Below are 20,737 nucleotides of genomic sequence, written 5' to 3'. Positions count from 1 at the left end.
GGTAGCTTTATCAGTGATACCAGCACACACAATGACACAAGTAAATGCAAAGGCTAAAAATATTCTATGTACAGTAAAAGCCAACAATACAAATTATTGTGGCACACAAAACTGTAATTCCCATAGAAAGGCACCCTTCCTCAGCTGATACTCTCTAGAGTAGGGACGGACACTGAAAAGAGTACCTTTAAGTTTCCTCTCCACAGCAGGATACAAGCTGGGGTTTTGGAGTATAACTCCCATAGTCACTTACCATGGCCTTACCTAAAGCCAAAAGAACCCCAGGATTGCCTATTCCTTCTGAATTTAGAAAGCTAAGCTATATAACCAACCAGGACTGTAGCATTTGGAGAGAATACCAATGCATTTTCAGTTACAGTCAAAATTTACAGTGTGGTTTTTTTTATATACATATGGAGCAGCTGTAGGAAACAGCTGGTTTGGTTCTTTTTAAATAGGTTAAATTTTAATTAATTTAAAATTAAAAAATATTCTTTTAAATAGGCGACACACCACGCCCAAAAAAACTTCTGCTGTTTCCCAAAAACTAGCTAGCCATGAATTGGAAGACAATAGAGGTAGAGTACTGACATATATCACAGATCTCTATCGAAGAGCTCCTGCTTTCACACATGCAGATAGTCCCCAGGCTTTCTGGCCAATCCAGTATGAGAAAAATCAGCGTTCTGGAACAGCAAGGAAAGAATCTAAAGATAGGCTCACTTTTTCTAGATGGTAATGCTCAGGGCTAAACGGGTCATGAAAGTGGCCGCGGGTGCAAATTCGGTGATGCTCAAAGGATGGAGAAGAGGCTAGTGTTCGTAAAGGCTGCTCTCTTTTCTGAGAAGAATTAGAAGAACTGTCAGTGGCATTCTGTAAAAAACAAATGGGACCACATTAGCTAAGTTGTGAATACAATCTTTCTGCAGATTTGGGACATAATAGACACTTCCCTCCCTAAATAAAAGCAGCTAGATTTTAAACTGACCAACTTTTCCAAAAGCACAGTTGGATATGTCAAACCGTAAAACTCGAGAAAACAAGTCACAATTTTTATATCCATATACAATGTTATATCTAAATCAGGCTGAACCACAGCTTATTCATTATTTTTAATCTAAGTGTTGTTGTATGAACCCAGGTGGTTTACAAACCAATGTATACAATTTTGATGTTAAAAAGCTAGTTGAATAATCAGTCTAATCTACATAGACGGATTTAACATCACATTGTTTTAACCTCTTATTTCATGAAAAGTAAGGAGGCACTGGTAACACAACAGCAGGGGTGGGATTCTACCCTGGGGTGGGATTCAAATTTTTAACAACCGGTTCTGTGGTCGTGGCTTAGGTGGTGGTCGTGGCTTGGTGGTCATGTGACTGGGTGGACATGGCTTGGTGGTCATGTTATCGGCAGGGTGTGGCCAACTCAATATCACTCACATCGAGGCACACATCTCCTCGCCTGGCCTCTCATGACTGTGGGGATGCTGCCACAGTCGTAAGTGTGAAAAATGGTCATAAGTCACTTTTTTCAGTGCCATTGTAACTTTAAATGGTCGCTCCACACAAGCAAAGTACCAACAAAGGAGGGGAAATTCCTGAGACAGGAAATCTAGTCCTGCCAAGAATGTAATAAGGGTTAACGGAGTGGCAGTTTCTGTAAGCAAAACCAGAATGTTTCCTTCCTGCCTTCCTTACAGGATTAGCCCAGTAATTTCTTCTAACAACCGGTTCGCCGAACTGCTTAGAATGTTAACAACCAGTTCTAGCAAATAGGTGCGAACTGGTAGAATCCCACCCCTGATTCTACCGGTTCTGTCCACTTCTGTAGAATTGGTAGTTCCGAAGAGCAGCAAACAGAAAGCATACATAGAACCGGTTCTATGTTTGCTGCTGTTTTGGCCCACCTGCCCACCCGGGCCTTTACCTGACCTTTATTTCCTGCGTTTTCAACTGCAGCTGCTTTGCGCGACACAGCTGTGGTTGAAAAATCAGGAAAAAAGGGCTCTTCCAACTGCTGCGCACTTGCACGCTCAGCTGTCCGGGTAGCTCAGCAGGTCGTAAACTGCACTCGCGCAACTTGCACGCGCAACACAGAACAACAGAACCAGTAGTTATACTGGTCGGATCCCATCCCTGCACAACACTGTTGTATTGAAAATAGCATCCCTGGGTCAGGTCTCACTTTATTTACTATTGTGTTTAAAATCATGGCTTTATGTCCAAATGCTACAAAACTTTGCCCCTTGCTACTGGCTATTATTGGCTGAGATCAGAAGAGTCACTACGTAGTGACTGCATAGCTCAAAGTCTGTGGGTCTTAAAATGTTAACGTTAAAAAGCAGAAATGTACCCAATCTATTTAAGTTGCAGCTATACAAATTATAGACATAACATCATGTTTCTACCCACATACCTGCCTCCCATTTGACAAATTCAAAGGAATCTCTGTATACTACAATTCAGAGAAAAATAACAATCTTTATTTATCTTTATTTATTCATCAGGTTTCTATACCACCCATCTCACCTTAAGTACTCTTGTATTTCCATTTCAAGTCACTCAAAGTTGCTCAGGCTAATTTTTCTGCCTTTCAATCACCAGGAAAAATTAGGATACATTTCTGATTTCTTTTAGAGCAAATTTGTACTACACACTCAGCTAAGAAACGGGAATTATTTATTTTCAACCAATGTGCAATTTTGAAAAAAAAAAAAAAAAGTACAGTGAGAATTCCCAAGTCACAAAGTGGTGTGATACGCTGAAATACCCAGAGCCAGGAACCACATGCCAATATTCTGAGTTGGGAACTGTGCAAAGACAGACAGACAGACACACACGCTGATAAAAGAAAACAGGATTTTACCCCCTTTATAAACAATATATATATCTGAAACGAGAGGAAGAGCTGAAAACATGTTTAAATCCTTATCTGATGTACAGTGTATGTTTTCACTACTTATATAGTTTTGGCTCTCCAGACAGACTCTTAACAAATTTGCTGAGAGCCCTATGATCCTAACTTGCAAAACTGGGCTGACACTTGCTGCACAAATGTTAGATTTTCATGCTAGTTACCTTCCAGGTAAACCTCTATTCTGGCCTCTATCGGAGCAGGAAACGAACTGCTTAGATTAACTTCACCTAGGACTACTGTACCTACTACATCACCCCCTCTTGATGCTGTGCATTGTTAAGACAACCCAATTTTTATGAGACAACCTAAATAGATTAAATGGCTACTTAACTTCTGTTTCTTCCCAAAGAAGAAACTTTAGAGCAATAAAAGTAACTATGCTTTTATACAAAGCTTGGCATATTTTGAAAGAATATTTTCAAACTTTTAGCGGCATCAGCTGTTGAATTCTATTTTGGCAATGGATTCCAGCTCAAATAAGTGTGGATGAACATCATAACTGCAAATAAGTGACCCCATCTGACTTCTTAAAATATCATTCTGTCTGCTCTGAGAAATCTCTGCTTGCAATAACTGTCTTTTTAATGTATCAGCATAAGCTCACAAATGCGCAGCTGAAGTCGGAAGGAATTTTTAAAAGCTGTAAATAGCAAAATATGAAGGCAGAGCATGCAAGCAAAATTTAACACAAATTTTTAATTCAAATGCTTCTATTACAAACATGGTATTTCACCTGTTGTGCTAATATTAAATCCTAGATAGAGGGCAGGAATGGAAAAAGGTACGCATGCTTTAGAGACTCACATTTAACACAACACCCAAACCTGCATCAGTATGACTCTTCCCCTTTAAAGAAGCAACAGAGGCACTCAAGTTTTGATTCCCATAATGCTAAGACACTACACTCGCTTAGTACAGCATCCATTTAAAGGCCCACAATGTTCATTTAAGATGTCAACAGATAGCCTTACTGTTCTTGTTGCCTTTTAAGAGCATGCCTGCCTCAATCCAGAGACTACATGCAGGCCCCAACTGTCCTTTTGTATTCCCAAGACTACCCCTAAAACATGCCACTGAACTGCTAAGTTTCAGAATAAAAGAAGTTGTATAAAAGAAAATCCACATTTTAACAAATCGACCAATTAAAAAAAAAAAACAACACAAGCCAGAAATGTTTGTCCTTCTTCCTCCTAGCGATATCACTTCATCACCGATCATGCTCCCCATGGTTCTGGTGGCCAAAAAAAAACCCCACTTGGCTAATTAATGTTGCCTGCTCCTTCTTTAAAGCCAACATTTCCAAGTTCTTCTCTTTTGGTTGGTCATGGAAAAAGGACATCCCAATGCATAACACTGCCTCTGGACAATGAAACAGGTAACCTAGCCATTTTAAGCAGTCTGTGTCTAGGTGGCAGCCAGTATGAAAAACAGGAGGTACATTCAACATTCCAAAGTATCCTTCATGTTTACAAGAGGTTATTTTTTCCTGCCCTGAGCTATCCTTCCATTTTTGCAACCAGACCAGTTTGGCCACAGCACGCCTTGAGGAGACCGGATCAAAGAAACAATACCTGTTTTTGAAACATAGTCCTTGTTTCCTACCAGTTGCAATAGAATAGCATTCTAAAGCAGGTAAGAGTATCCCGAAATTGCTTAAGGAAGTCAGAGAGCAATAATCTTTTTTGTTTTTTTTTTGCTTTTGAATCTTCATTGTTTTGCTTTCTGCTTAATTGGCACTGGAGACAGGGAAGGCAGAAATCACTTCAAAAACTAGTTGTAGATCCCTTCCTCTAAATATCCTTAACTGCTTTGATTCATTGTATTGTAGGCTAAAAGATAATTTCCAAATTCAGTGCTCAAACTAAATTGGGACTCAAGGAGGTGAGGTAGGGTGACTTTTTCAACCTGATCAAGCTTTTATAGGCAATGTAGGACTGGTCCCAAAAGCCACACAGAAAAGCAAAGAACTTTCTGACACAGAATTTACTATTAGCATTCATTTATCTGCCTTGAGAAAATGACAGAGAAGAGATCAAGGCAAGCTACTTCTTAGCTCAGCACTCAATCCTCGCACACGTAGAAGTAAATTGGTTGCATTTGAGATGACGATGCTCTTAAGGAATGTCTGCAGGTCTTCAGTCAGTATATAGCTCAGTTTTGCTGTCTATGGAGATTCTCAATTATCCAAGTCATGGTTGTCCCAAAGATGCTTCTTCCAAAAGGCAACTGGACTTTCTCGATTAAGCTTCTTCAGTTCTAACTACTTCTTAGTTTTGCTGTTCAAAATGCTCAGCCATTTCTATGACTCAAACCTGACTCAAACCTATCCCTAACCCTTTGCTAGTCTATCTTTAAAACCTTAGCAACTGAATGTTAGCATGCAAACGCTATTGTGAATAATTAGTGCCAACACATTTAGCAGCCTTTTAATTACAATGTTCATTAAAAGATACTGAGCTTCCCTACACATAAGTTCATCTTGTTTGCATTGCTCTTCTGCACAGACACAGGTTGCAATGGATTACCTAGGGTCTAATTTTGCAGAAGCAGTTTATAAAAAGTCACCACTAAATGCCCAGTTTATTTATTACAAATGTTTATATAGCTCCCCATTAATCAAAAGGAGCTCTGGCCAGCTTACAAACCACTTCATCAGTAAGATTAAAACACTATACTAAAATATAACAACAAAAATATCAACCCTTAAACCCAAAATAGCTTTGCATTCAGAAGAATTGGATCCTATCTGATGGCAGGGGAAATACTGTTCCAAAGAATGGGGAGGCAGCAATAGAAGTTGCTTTATTCTGGCATGTCAGGAGATGGCATTTTTCAAGGGATGGGATCCAGAGAGCTCAGCCTTCCAGAAACAGCTGGAAGTAGTCGATTCTGCATATATTCAGGTTCTGATTCATGAAGGCCTTTAAAAGTGACAGCCAGCACCTTGAATTGCATCCAGAAGAAGACTGGTAAGAAGTGCAGCTCTCAATGTGCTATACAGTCAACTAACAATACATTGATAACTGCTCAAGCCACTGCATTCTGGACTAGCTGGAATTCCTGAGTGAACTTCAATGGCAACCCAAGGTAGAGCAGTTGCCATAATATAAGTGGGAGGTGATCAACACATGAGCTGCCTTCTCAGAGACATGCCCACCTAGGATTTGGTTCCACCATTAACTTCTTACTCCCCCTTCTCACTGATCTGAACCACTCACTCAGAAAGAACCACTCACTCAGAAAGAACCCCTGCAACGCTGTACCTCCCGCATCTTGTTGACAATTAAGATGGATACTGTAGTAAAGGTCACCAAGGGATCAAGCAGGACCGGGACTTACATGTCCCCTATCTTGGTCCCATCTGCAATAATGATTGATGTGGGTTTCCTCTAGAGCTCTCTGCAAATGCAGCCATACAACCCTCACAACGACTCTTCCCAGAAAGGGAATGTCACTGACACACGTAATAGGCTGAGAGTTATCTAACTTTGTTGGGCCCAGCAATGATTTATTGAAGAAGGATTGCACTATTGCCTCTTTCAAGGCAGGTGGCACCACCTTCTCTTTCAAGGAAGAATTCAATATTGTTTACACATGGTCCAATTCCTTCTTGAAGGATTTCATCAACTAAGAAAGGCAGATATTTAACATACAGTTTTAACAGAAAACAGAAGTTGGGTTCAAATATCATGCCTATTTTGTCCATGGCTTATAGAATAAGGCATAGTGATCTGGGTTTACTTAGGATATAATGACTCTGGTTTACAAAGTCAGCAGACTTCCAATCCTACTATACCATTTGAACGAAAGGATGCAGCTTTTAATATCATGAAAACCAAAGTCTTGTAGATTCAGTCTTACTAAGCTTTAGTTGGTTCTCCTATCCTTTCTAAACTTCTGACATATTGCAATCAAAAGTTCTTTTAGAAACAAAACTACAAATTTTTAGTTGGGTGGGTGTAGAGAACTGAACTGGCTGTAATTTGTGAAATCAAACTTAGCTTCTCTTGTTCCCTCTCACGCACATTTTAGCAATGTGGTTGTAGCATATTTCACACTCCTCTGGGAGACAAATGTAGGCCAAAGGCTTCAGGAAGGAATCTCTAGAAAGGAACATAGTTACTTAGTTTTGACTGTGAGAGGGACAAAGAAAATAATATTTTTTAAAACATTGTATAAATGGTTTTACACTTTTTATTATTTATGCTGACAATGCAGACAAAGGACGCTTGGTTTAGTAAGCAGGAGCCAAATGTGAAGAACTTTCACATACTGTATATATGGGACCTTGCAATTATCTGTACATAAAGCAGCTGGAAAAATCATTATTCTAGCTAGGCCTATGGTCAAACTAAATATACATATGCTAAACAAATCCTGCGTATTGTAAGCAAAAGTAATTTCATATTAGCAAGTTTTGAAATATCTCACATCCCTACAGTCTATCTTACATAGATATTTCAGGTCCAGTTTCCTTGCCCTTGGCACTACTTCACATATCTCCATCTCCAAAATTTGTTGGTTTCCTCCATTTCTTGGATCTGTGTATTTATATTGTCTCTTTATGCACAATGTTTCCACACTCCTTTCCAAGGTTTTTTCCCCGCCATTTTTCAAACTGTTTGCAAATGTCCGTAAATAATATGCTTGTTTTTCTGAGCAGAATAAGTGAGAGTCATAAAGTCATGGGCTCAAAATCTGATACAATCATTGAAGGTTTGAGATGAATGTAACTGATATCAAACAAACCTGGTATACATTACATAGGGTATTTTTAAACTGAGAAATCTGGTGTTGGCCCAACTTGCCAGAAAGAACGTGAAATTTCTAAATGTGTCAACAGAAAGACAGAGGCAAAAAGAGTTCAGTCTCTTATGTGATGTCATAAGGACGCTCAGGTCCACTGCTCTGTGGCAAAGAAAGAACTTGGTTGTATGGCTTTACCCTTTCTAGCCATACCTGATGGACATCTTTGCTTTCCTTACTGCTAGTAAAATACACACACACACACACAAACCAGCATCTTCATTGAGAGGCATGTATTATTACTATAGAAAAACTGGGTTACATTTACATAATAAATATCCTGTTACAAATAAAATATATACAATAAAAATCTCAAAAGATACCAGAATACTTATGTTTTGGCTTCAGGTATAGACTATCCTAACATTTTCCCCAATCTACTCCAAGTAGAAGTACACTTAGACATTTTTTGGAGATTTGTATAGTGAAAACTATTGAAGTGCCCTGAATAGAAAAGTAGGCCTTTGACAATTTTCCACTAAACACAACAAAGAGTCAGAAAACCTTAAACTGCATCCCTGCTGTCAAATAGAAATTCAAGATTATTTTAGCAAGCCTGTATCTCTGTATAAAGCACTGTCTTACAACCTTCTCAAGTCTAACACTGGGAGTGTGCCAGTTAAATATATTTGAAGAGATCCAGTACTTTTGTTGCCGTATTCTGACAATTGACTTCTTTAAAAAAAAACAAGTGCATAAACCAAACTAAAGAATAATCAACTGGCTTCTAGAATTACAATTTGCTGCAGAGTATAAATCAGCCTGAGTTCTTAGAGAAGGGTACTATCTGATTGCTAGAAAAGAAAATTAAGTTAGTGTTTTAAATTTAAGGTGCAATTCACTTTGGCCCAACCACTGTCACCTTTTCACCACGCCAGCCACCAATTTTCAGAAAGCTGCCATAATTTCTAATGCAGTCTCATCCTTTGTATAGCCTGTAAACATGTAATTCAAGAAGTGGCATCATAATAACCTAAGAACAATTGTGCTGTATCATCAAATCAAAAACTATGCTTAATGCTGTATTCCATTTTCTTGTTGGTCAGCTGCATGGCTAATATGCCTTAAAAAAACAACCTACAACAACATATATTTTATTTAAAAATGCCTTATTTAAAGGTCAAAAACCATTAAACCACACATATCTAAACAACTGAAGAAACCAACAGCAGGTGGAATGTAAATATAACACCACAGTTTTGCAAGTCAGATTCCCCCAGTTCTTAGATTTAGGTAGTAATCGTCTATCAAGTACACCGATATCTTCACTCCCCTGTCCCATCCAGGATAAAGCAGGTTATTCTCAAGCAAGCAACTTAATAATGATAAATTTCATTACTCAATTAAACTTCATTACTTACATACTCCTAGCATTTTGTCCATCACTTTCTCCCCCCCCCCCCAATTCCCTTAAACTTTAGGAGGAATACTTATTGATACTCAATGTTTGGGTAGTATAGTCATTATCTTTCTACCTCAGAATTGAATTTCCTATCTTTCATTTCCTTCTCTCTCTCTCCTCAGACATAGCAGTCCAAGTAATATCCATGACAGGTCATCTAGTGACAAGAGAAAAGAATTGGCAAATCCTAAACTGAACCAAAGTGTTGTGAACGAAAGAAATGTAATTAATAAAGATTCATTTGCCTAGCAGGATCGTAATCCTGCACGTCCTATTGGCCCATATAATGGCAAGTTGTGATTGGTTCATTCTGAGCAATCTGACTGGCTGTTGGCGGGCCGCGCCAAGGTTCAAACACTATCCATTGGTTATCCGGGAGCAGCTTACTCTATAAAAGAGTGACCGCTAGCCGGGTTTTTTTTTTGTCTCTGTTATGCTTGTTGAATAAAGAGCTGAAGTTCACGGTTTACAGTCTGGTCTCCATTCATTAACCCATGCCTCAAACCTAACACTGGCGACGAGGGTGGGATCCGGAGACAATAGAGCTGAATAAACCCTACAGAGCACCAACCGAAGCACGTGGCTGAGAGCGCATCTACATCGGCAGGATGTCAGGTGGCGCTATACCACCCGCTCCTTTTGACCGGGAAAAGGAAGACTGGGAGTCGTATATGGATCGGTTCCAAATGTTTCTAGAAACCAACAATTTGAAAGATGCAACAGCCGGAAAGAAGCGGGCGGTGTTCTTGACCCATTGTGGACCAGCCGTTTTTAGAATGGCGAAGGCGCTCGCGAAACCGGCTGAAGTGACAGCAATGGATTGGGACAACCTCGAGCCCATCCTACGGGCTCACTATGCCCCCGCCATACCAACGTTGGTTCGGAGACACGAATTTTATCAACGGGATCAGCGGAAGGGTGAAAGTATTGCAGACTTCATCGCTGACCTAAGAAACCTGGGAGGCCTCTGTGGGTTTTCAGACCTAGAAGAAGCTATGCGAGACCGCATAGTTCTAGGGTTAGATGACCACGCAGTACAGAGCAAGATCATGGCAAAAGGGGACATTGATCTTGCAGATGCCATTGCTGACGCTACTGCAGCAGAGGCAACCAAGAAGTCGGCCGCTCGAATGCGCCGCACCAACGCACCGCTCCGTCAGTTCGCCCGTGAAGCCTCGCCTCAACTAGAAAGACACTCAGCGACAGCGCACCACGAGGACCTCGAGTCCCAATCCGAGAGCGATGAAGAAGAGGTTAACAGACTTCGGGCCGAACGAGATCAACAAACTCTAAAACTTCAGCGCCCATATGCGGGTTGTGGGGGAAACCACCCGCGATCCGGTTGCAAATTCCTTGACGCAATCTGCCGTTCCTGTGGGAAGAGAGGCCACATCGCACGGGTCTGCAGAAGTAAGAGGGAATTCAACACAAACAAAAAGGAGAACAACCTCCGCCAAACCCCAGGGAACCTCCCTGCAAATTGGGATCGTTTGAATAACCAATGGAACAACCATGCCTACAGCAGCAAAACATCTGCTCTTCCAGCAAGACGAGAAGAGGCACACCAGACTATTATTATCGGCCATGCTTCGTCATTAGACAAACAAAAGATCCAAGTGGAAGTGGACATCGAGAACAAACCTTGCCAGATGGAAGTCGACTCCGGATCGTCCCTCTCAATGGTTTCCTGGAAGACCCTTAAACAGCTGATCCCTACCATCCGTCGGCAAGACCTCAAAACACAGAAAATCATCCTCAGAGATTATCAAGGGAACTCGATCCCAGTCGTCGGAGTGAGTCAGGTCCACGTATCTTTTAAAGATCGTGCCATGTCTCTCCCATTAACTGTCGTCGATGGGGACCGGCCCAGCTTACTAGGCCTACAATGGTTCGCCCCACTCGGGATCGAGGTGGCCAGCATTCACCAGGCCGGAAGCGACGATTGGGAAGAGAGCATCGTCCAGGAATTCCACGACGTATTTTCGGACAACTTAGGCAAGTACAAGGGGACCCCTATATCATTTAGCCTCAATCCAGAAGTAGCCCCTATCCGCCTTAAGCCTCGTCGGGTGCCGTTTGCCCTTAAACCCAAGATTGACGAGCAACTTGATAAGTTAATAGCCCAAGGGGTGTTGGAGCCTATTGACCACGCCCGTTGGGAAACCCCAATCATAACCCCCATCAAACCAGATGGGTCGATCAGAATTTGTGGAGACTACCACGCCACTCTGAACCACGCACTCCAACAGAGCGCTTATCCGGTGCTGGTGGTTCAACATCTTCTCCACTCCCTGGGCGGCAGGAAGATCTTTGCAAAGTTAGACTTAGCGCAAGCGTATCAACAACTACCCGTTGATGCGGAAACCGCAGAGGCACAGACTATCGTTACACACCGAGGTGCCTTCAAATGCAACAGACTCCAGTTCGGAGTGAGTGTAGCCCCAGGGATATTTCAGAGTCTAATGGAGAGACTTTTACAGGGAATAAAAGGGGTTGTACCATATTTCGATGACGTGTTAATTGCTGCCCCAAATAGAGTAGAGCTTGAAAGGCGTCTCAGATTGGTTTTACATAAATTTAAGGACGCCGGCCTCAAGGTTAAAAAAAATAAATGTCAACTATGCACTGAAAGGGTAGAGTTTCTCGGATACCTCCTCGATAAACACGGTATTCACCCTACCGAAAACAAACTCAGGGCAATCAAGAACGGCCCAAGACATAAAAGTAAGACTGATCTCCAGGCTTTCCTGGGACTTATTAACTTTACAACATCTTCTTGTCCCAGAAGGCGACCATAGCTGAGCCCCTACATAGACTTCTCGACAAGAAAGCCACCTGGGTCTGGGGACATCGAGAAGAACGCTCTTTTCAAAAAGTGAAGGATTTATTAACATCCGACATTGTGCTAATGCAGTACAATGAGACTTTGCCACTAAATATTACGTGTGACGCATCACCATTTGGGGTTGGAGCCATTTTGAGTCACGTGTTACCAAACGGGCATGAAGCTCCCATTGCGTACTTTTCGCGGACATTAGCGAAGGCTGAACGAAACTATAGCCAACTTGACAAAGAGGCTCTTGCTATTGTATCGGCCGTGAAACGATTTCACGAATATGTCTACGGGTGGCCCTTTACTCTAATTACAGACCACAAGCCTTTACTGGGCATTTTAGCAGGAGATAAACCAACCCCATACATATTATCGCCTAGAATGACTCGCTGGTCAGAATTCCTAGCAGCCTACAGCTACATACTGCAGCATCGCCTGGGGAAAGCCATTCCCCACGCTGACGCTTTGAGCCGTTCCCCACTTCCGGAAACCTTCAGCGACCCAGCTCCAACCCTCACCATGCTGCAAATTGAAACCCTCAACTCGCCGCCACTAACGGCAAGAGATATCGCTGCCGGCACAAAACGAGACTCTATCCTCGCAAAAGTTCTCAGTTGGGTCGAACGCGGGTGACCAGTCGAAGAAACCCCCGCCATTTTCAAACACCGGCAAATGGAACTATTCTCCCAGAAGGGCTGCATCCTATGGGGAGATAGAGTCGTCGTGCCAGAGAAACTACAGCGACTTGTGTTGAAAACCCTACATGAAGGACATCTGGGCATCGTCCGCATGAAGGCTCTCGCTCGAAGCTACGCGTGGTGGCCAGGCATCGATAAACAAATTGAAGCCTGGGTTACCATGTGTAGAAACTGCCAAGAGGTCAGCAACGCCCCACCGAGAGCAATTCCCACTGAATGGGAAACTCCTCGAGGCCCGTGGTCCCGCATCCACATTGATTTCGTGGGACCCACGAAAGGACACACTTTCCTCCTAACCGTGGATGCCTACTCCAACTGGCTCGAAATGCACAAGATGAAAAGCACAACTACTGACTTGGTCATTAAAAAACTAGATAGATTATTTGCAACACACGGTTTCCCGTACGTTCTAGTTTCCAACAACGGACCCCAGTTTACGGCCCTCACCTTCGAACAATACTTGGCGGACCGGGGAATCCGCCACGCCTTAACTCTCGCCGGCTCACCCTGCGGCAAACGGTAGGGCTGAACGAATGGTCCAATTCCTAAAAAGACACTCCAAAAAATGGATCCGGGAACATCGACGCTAGATTGAACAAAATACTCTTACTACAACACATTACCCCCACAGTGTCACCAACAAGACCCCAGCCGAATTTTTAATGGGGCGGAAGCTTCGCTCCCACCTCGACCGACTACACCCGTCTTACTCGCCAGAGAAACCCTGTGGATCCAGCGGAACGTATCGCTAATTCAAGGTAGGCGACTTGGTCTACGCAAAAAACCTTTCCGGCGAACCGCTGTGGGTCCCAGCCACCGTAGTCTACCTCACTGGCCCTAGATCTTACCGCCTTAAAACGACAGACGGCAAGATATGGAAACGCCACATAGACCAACTCCGATCTCGTTTACAATCAAATACTCACGACCCTCCGGACTTCCAAACTCAGGGGGGAGGGAATACCGAAGGGGACGAAGACTGCATAGACAACGACGTAATCGGGGACAGACGGCCACTAAACCCGCGCCACCTGAAGAAGGTCCGGGATCGGGGGCATCCTCCCCGCAGAGGAACATCATAGCGGAAACATGCCCGCCCGATCCAGAAATGGACTTAAGGGACTCTGATAGTGTCGCGGAATCAACCCTGGGCGAAACGAGCCTTGCGTTCCATCGGAACTGAACTTTAAACAAAAACCGGTGGAACAGCGAAAATCGAATAGACAGGTAAAACGACCTGCATACCTGCGTGATTACGTCACCACGGCCGTCAAACGAAACCCAGGGGGGAGGGGTGTTGTGAACGAAAGAAATGTAATTAATAAAGATTCATTTGCCTAGCAGGATCGTAATCCTGCACGTCCTATTGGCCCATATAATGGCAAGTTGTGATTGGTTCATTCCAAGCAATCTGACTGGCTGTTGGCGGGCCGCGCCAAGGTTCAAACACTATCCATTGGTTATCCGGGAGCAGCTTACTCTATAAAAGAGTGACTGCTAGCCAGAGGATTTTTGTCTCTGTTATGCTTGTTGAATAAAGAGCTGAAGTTCACGGTTTACAGTCTGGTCTCCGTTCATTAACCCATGCCTCAAACCTAACACAAAGTGTATTTCTGTAGTTAGCAGCTCAGGAACATGGCTGACATGGCGATCAGTAATTCAAGACGTTGATAGCCCCAGGATCTCTGCCTCAGTGCTGTGTGGGCTGAGAGCAAGTGACTAGTCCAATGTCTCCAGCTAGCTTCATGCCCAAAGTGGGACTAGAATTCATAGTCTCCTGATTTCTTGCCTGATGCCTTAACCACTACACTGATCTGTCACTTTCTGCACAACTTGATGATTAGCTTCTTTTTTCTTTTGTATTTTTACTTTGTCAGCCTATATACAATATATATATAGATTCTCGATTTTCTATCCAGATGACAGACATAAGTACCACTCTAATTTTCATTTAAAAAAAAATTAACAACCTCCTGCATCTTTTAAACCAAGGTGTGTGAAGAAAATAGTGATTGCAATCATAAGAGTCCTCAGAACAGGAGGCCACACTCACTGAATGAAGACTTCCTTGTCCCCAGTCCATATAGCTAGTGTATAAGCTTGCATGTGTGTCCAGGTTTAGCTAATGTACATGATTAGCCTTAGATTCAGGAAGTGCCAAAGAAAACATTTCAACATACAGTAAATAATTCATGGAATTTACTGAAGGCCACTGTCTGAAAAAAGCTTTAAAGGGCAATTAAATACATTGATGAAATATGGTCATATAGGGATTCTTCACTCAGAAGCAACAGGCATCTCAGTACAACAGGTAGGGGAAAAAATTACTGGCCTCATGGTAGGGCTTCTTGAATCCTTGCAAAGGAGAATGTAGGGCAAAATGTAATATAGTCTAATCAGCATTCTTACTAGGTCACTTAAATTCAGGAAGATGTCTGAAATTACATCCAATCTGGCATGTATTTACACTACTCCCTTCCATCCCTATTGACTCCCAAAATGATGCTTCTTCCAATTGACCATTCATGCTCTGAGCAGAAGTGGCCTGACTGCTAATGTAAACAAACTCCCCTGGAAAAAGCTTGTCAAGACCAATGGGGGAGTATATAACTTTAGCCATAGATTCCAAGGCAGGCAGTAATAGCAACCGCTTTGTGTTTTCCTTGGTCTGGCTGCTCCTTCTGCATTGAATGCAAACAGTCAATGTATATGCTATGCTACTATATTAAAAAAAAAAACAACTGAATGGTTTTTCGTTCAAATAAAGCTAATTCACTCTGTGGCTCATTAGTAGCAATATAGTGATCAAGCAATCCGATTGGCCTATAACTATTCGCAATTAACTAGAATAACTCAAAAGTGTTAACAAACAAGAAAGACCTGCCCTAGTGAGTAAATACTGCATGAAAAGGACGTAGAATGTTTGAATGCCACAAAAGGTAGAAGAAGGGGTGTTCTTTCAGCCAAGAGAGAAACTATGGGCAACCTCTGATTGCATTCATAAGCTCTTTATAAGTATTCAACTCAAACCTTTGTTCTTGAGAGAGAAGAAAACAAACAAACAAAGGTGCCAGAATGAGAGAATATGTGGAGATGAAGCACCCACTTTGGCTCTACTCTTATCTGCAATTTGCTTCACCACAAGATACAGTCTTCAACAAAAGGGGGAAAAAAGTAATTGCCAAGTTCTTCTTTAAAGGAACTGGGCTCTAATATTATCAGTAATTTCTTAGTGTATTGCTGGTCTATGACCATACTAAATTGATGGTGATTTCTTAGACTAATTTTTAAATTCATACTCTGGAATCTATATGCAGGTCTGTGGCTTGGCCATCATTTTGTTAGCAGTTATTTCCAGTATGACTGCAGCAAAAACAAATGGGTTGCTAAATGAAATGGCAGCATGTCTGGAGAAATCAAGATTATGGAACAAGAGCTTCTTAGAGCCAAAGAACCATAACTTCAAGTAACAATTGTTATATTCGGATAATAAAATGTCCCAACTTTAGTGATGGTCCAAAATTCCATGTAACAGTTCCAGAAGTTTATTTTAAAGGCCTTTTGTTTTATCATAGAGTCTTTATTCAAATGGGTTTTTAAAGAAGAAACAGTACATCCTTTGTGCTAATTTTATGACCTAACATTTTATTCATTCAACATAGTCCCAGCCTTCCAAAATGCCACTCTTAACCTGCCAAAATCAACATCTCTACATTGTGTACAGTATGATTTGATAAACCTTTTAACTTTTCCAGATGGTTATCTTGGCAGGAATCATTTTGACAAAATGTGCTATCCAGTGCCACACTGCAATAACGATTAGTTACGTACAACATTAAATGGTTAATTCCTGAAATATACTATTCTTCGCCAAAATCTTGCATCTCTCCCCCACCCCCACCAAGGATAAGCTGAACCAAACCATTCAGGACGGCTCATCCCATTTCAGAAATAGGGATGTGAGGAGGAGGGCAAGATAGCATCCAGATAGATGTAAGGGGGGGGCAGACGGGGGGGATTCAACCGGTGTTACTCCAGTTCGGTGACTACGTTTTACACATGCATGCGCACTTCTCATGCATGCGCCGCCTGACGCGTGCTGTGCGTGTGTGTAAAAACCCTTAATATGTGCCACCCGGACAGCTGAAAAGCATGCGTGCGGGTGCGCAGCATTTGAAAAGCCACTTTTTTCCTGCTTTTTTCAACCTCAGCTGTGCCGCGCAAAGCAGCTGAAGTTGAAAAAGCAGGAAATAAAGGACAGGTAAGAGCCCAAATGGGCGGGTGGGCCAAACAGCAGCAAACACAGAACCGGTTCAGTGTCTGCTGCTCTTCAGAGCTATAGAGCTGGGCAGAACCGGTAGCATCCCACCCTTGGGGGCAGATAGCATCCAGTTCATTGCATAACCAGCTGCCTTATCATAGAGAAAGCCATAATGCTGACAAAGATTGAAGGAAAAGGAGGGCAACAAGCAGCAAGATGGATGAGCTCCAAATGCACTGGCAATAGGTGCCCCATCAGAAAATCTGAAGGAGAGCCAGATCATCCTGGAGAGATCTATCTTTGCGGTTGCTGAAAGGTGACACTAACTTGATGGCATGTCATCAATGGGTGTGTTAGCAATTATGCCAGTTCCTTGGATTGTCATGTGCTTTGCACTAGAAGATAAAAAGATGCAATGCTTTCCACCCATGAGACTGTTTGTAATTCCTTGAAAGAAAAGTTGTAACCTGGGGTTAACTATCTTTAAATCTGAAGCAGTGAAGAGTCTGAATATTTATCACCTCACATCAGATGCTTCTCTAACAGTTGCACCATGAGAGGCTGTGTACTACAAGAAAGCAAAGCATCAGCTCTGCAGGTGAATGTTTTCTAAAAGGTAGGTTGCCTGAATGCTCTCAAAGTGCACGTTTGCGGTTGGCGACCCAGTATTCTTTCACAAAAGACAAACTGAGGAGGTGACTTTACTCAGGTTGCCTCTAGAGAAGAACAAGGGTTCAGGATAAGGCGCATGAAGAAATTTATTGTCAAGCATATTGGGGGGTGGGGGGGAAGCCCACAGGCTTAAGAGTTAAGGAAAAATTATTACACGGAAGAAGAGTCCCCTAAAAAGGTGCTTCATCTTAGGAAACAAGCACATGTTTTTCAGCCACAGTTGAATCATTTTTTGCTCCTTTCATTGCAATGTGCGTTTTTGGCCACAAGCTGGGGGAGAAGACAAAATACTAAGCTCTTGGAACTCAAAAGTAATTAAAGTTTATCTTCCAAACGAGCAATAGAGAAACTTTTTAGGGGAAGGAGAGGGAGTGGAGTTTCAATGTCAGAGAGGCTAAGGAAGAAAAAACATATCTGCTTCTTTCCAGGGATATATAAGGACCAATGTATACTGGTATTTGGGGGGTATTTTGAAGCAATGCACGTATGGATAAACATTTGTGGAAAGCTATATCTATCTATTGGGATCCTCTCTCCCTTTGCGCTGCTATTTAATTGTGTGGAAGAGGAAGCCATTCCAGCTTTGTGATGCTCTCCCTCCCTCCCTCCCTTCCCTTCCTGCCTTTCTTCCCTCCCTTCTCCACCATGGAATCTATAAATCACTTCTGGCAGGTAGCTGGGAAGCAGCAGCTAATGATAGTTTTGCTCTGGAGGAAAGGAAGTCACCTTTTAACCCTGCCTGCTGTTGTTTGTCTTACAATAAGACTGGAGAACAGATAAAAACAACATGCCAACTGTCACAGAAGATCTGATCACAACTGCAGCAGGAAACCTTATGCCGGACATTCAGACCGAGGAGGCCTGTCCGAGGGTTTTGATGGGATGCCTTTTACCCTTCACTCATTCAAATGCTCCCTATGTTCAATCAGTGAAGAATCAGAATCAATTTTCTGAATGGAAAAATCAAGAATATTGTGTGCCTGTTTCGGTCCACTAGAGATGCTACCATCAATACTTTTGATGATGAAAAATTAAGGGAGGGGAGAAAGAGGGAAATAGAGAAGCACCATGCAGTTTAAGTCACAAGAGCTAAGGCTTAATAACAGACCAAATTCCAGAGGAAAAAACTGGGCCAAAAGTAGAACACACAGTATGAATTAGCTTTAACAGGAAATGGTGAGATGCTGATAGCCTGAACAGTTTTGTGATTAGATCTAGGCCAATATATGAATGGAACCCTTCTGTTCCTTAAATGACAAATAGGTTATAAACATAATAAAAAGGTGAGTGTGTCTGTGAATTTCTTAAAAGCTACTTTTCAAATAATTTCCAGTAAATAAATCATATGAAATACTGAAACGGAATCTATTCAAATGATCACTGAGGGTCTATCTAGCCAGTTTACTTTTCAGTTTGTGAAACTTGAGAAGGTGGACAAAATCCCTGGAATGAGAAGGTCTACGATGCCTGTCATGATTTATTAAATCTTCTAGGGCAGAGCTGAGTGATTGGGTCAAGGAGATGATAAATGTTTTCCTGAAAGACAGCAAGGCCGGAGACCTTCTAAAGACACCAGCCTTTTTGCTAAAGCATACTTTAGAAAAACAAAAACAAAAAACAGATGTGAGGAATAAGCTCTGGGCATATGGTTCACAGTGTCATGGTTTGATTGAAATAAGACTGTTTAGATCTGCTCTAGCAGAACTTCTGGAAGAGATCATTTGGAGATTACAGTTGGAACACCATTAATATGCCCTTCTCTTCCTTCTTTTTCTAACCTGATCACAGGGAAAAAGTAGAATTTCTAAACTAGTGCCACAAAACTTTCTGAAATGGGCAAAAGAACCTAAGCATTAAGTAAGATCCTAAGTAGATTAGGATCCTAAGTAGTAGCATTAGGTAAGATTTTTCTACTTACTCACTAAGGTTGGAGAGAGAGTTGATCTTAGAAGATTCACTAACCTATAGGAGAGAGGTTGCATTCCTACTTGAAGCAAAAAAGAGGGGAAAGGGAGTGAATCAATAGAGCCATTCCCACTTAGGGGTGCCTGTGGTAGAGCAGCATTTACCAATCTCATCCAATTTGTCAACTGTTCCCTTTTCCTAGGGAAATTAACCATTAGAATTCAACGTTAGAATGGCTGCTCAGGATAAATTTATCAACTGGATGGCATTTTTAAAGCCAGAGACTATTCATTTGGTTATCTTGTTATCTTGACTTATTTTTTTTTTACTGATAGAATTATGCCATAACATTTATTTTTGTTGCAGAAATGAAAAAAAATATGTTCAAAGTAAACACATCAATAATGAATATTTTTACATGTAAATTTGCATGTAACCGGAAGCATTTAACCAAAGTTGGCTGATCTCAAAATAGCCAAGCAGGGTTGGGCCTGATAAGTACTTGAATGGGACACCACCAGGATACCTATGCCTGGGAATTCAAAGCAATATTCTAGAAGAATACCAACCTAATCATTTGAATATTCTTGTCAAGAAAGCAGTATAGAGGTGATCTTCGTGTTATTACCAAGTTTAGCTTAAGGGAGACTTCATTTTCACTTTTACAATCACCTCTTCTTTGTGCAAATGGCAATCAGTCCCCTCATAAGCTCTACTTTCTCATGAAAGACAAAAACCATTCAGAGGCCACAAACATTAATTTGATATGGAAGATACGTACAGTGAAGACATCGTCATCTCCAACTTCAGTTTCATTGTGGATTGTGGAAGATGATGTTGTAGAACCTGCAAAGACATTTTAAAATGTGTGTTGTTCCTTTACATAAAAGATTATATTCCAGCCAATCCTATTTATAAAAATATAGCGGAGGGCAAATATTTGTTTTGGGAACAGCCATCTCTCTCATAAGCCACCTGCTAAGCCCACATTTCCAAAGTCAAACAAGCCAGAATGAATGGAACACCTGACCTCATGCTTAAAAACCAGGTCAATGTTCTTTAGGACAAAGCTATTTTTTTGCATTTTCACAAAAGCAATTCTATGTGAGGTTTTTTTATTTTTTTTGGAGTGATTCCTGATCAAGTGTTTTAGAATGGTACAAAAAAAATTAGACGAATTAGTACTTGTACTTTCTCTTGCCACTCTCCAACTATGTAAAGCCCAAGATACAAATTAGTTG

General features: G+C 41.7%; 1 protein-coding gene across 4 annotated transcripts in view; it reads right to left on the bottom strand.

The window, feature by feature from the left end:
* Positions 1-20,737, bottom strand: part of SPRED2 (sprouty related EVH1 domain containing 2) — a 93,981-nt gene that overhangs the window by 5,497 nt on the left and 67,747 nt on the right. For 3 of the 4 annotated variants that reach the window (XM_026668456.2, XM_087949044.1, XM_087949041.1), the window contains 2 exons: positions 20,278-20,342; positions 724-873 (listed from right to left, as the gene is read on the bottom strand). In XM_026668456.2, the coding sequence (XP_026524241.1) occupies positions 724-873; positions 20,278-20,342 (215 nt within the window). The remainder of the gene's footprint in view (positions 1-723; positions 874-20,277; positions 20,343-20,737) is intronic. The other variant, XM_087949035.1, reaches the window with a different exon arrangement.

This window comes from Notechis scutatus, chromosome 1, assembly GCF_049901735.1.
Source record: "Notechis scutatus isolate UNSWTSFEM ecotype Mainland chromosome 1, rNotScu1.2, whole genome shotgun sequence".
NCBI lineage: Eukaryota > Metazoa > Chordata > Lepidosauria > Squamata > Elapidae > Notechis > Notechis scutatus.
The sequence above is the reverse complement of the archived record's forward strand: the minus strand, read 5'-3'. Positions and strand labels throughout refer to the sequence as shown.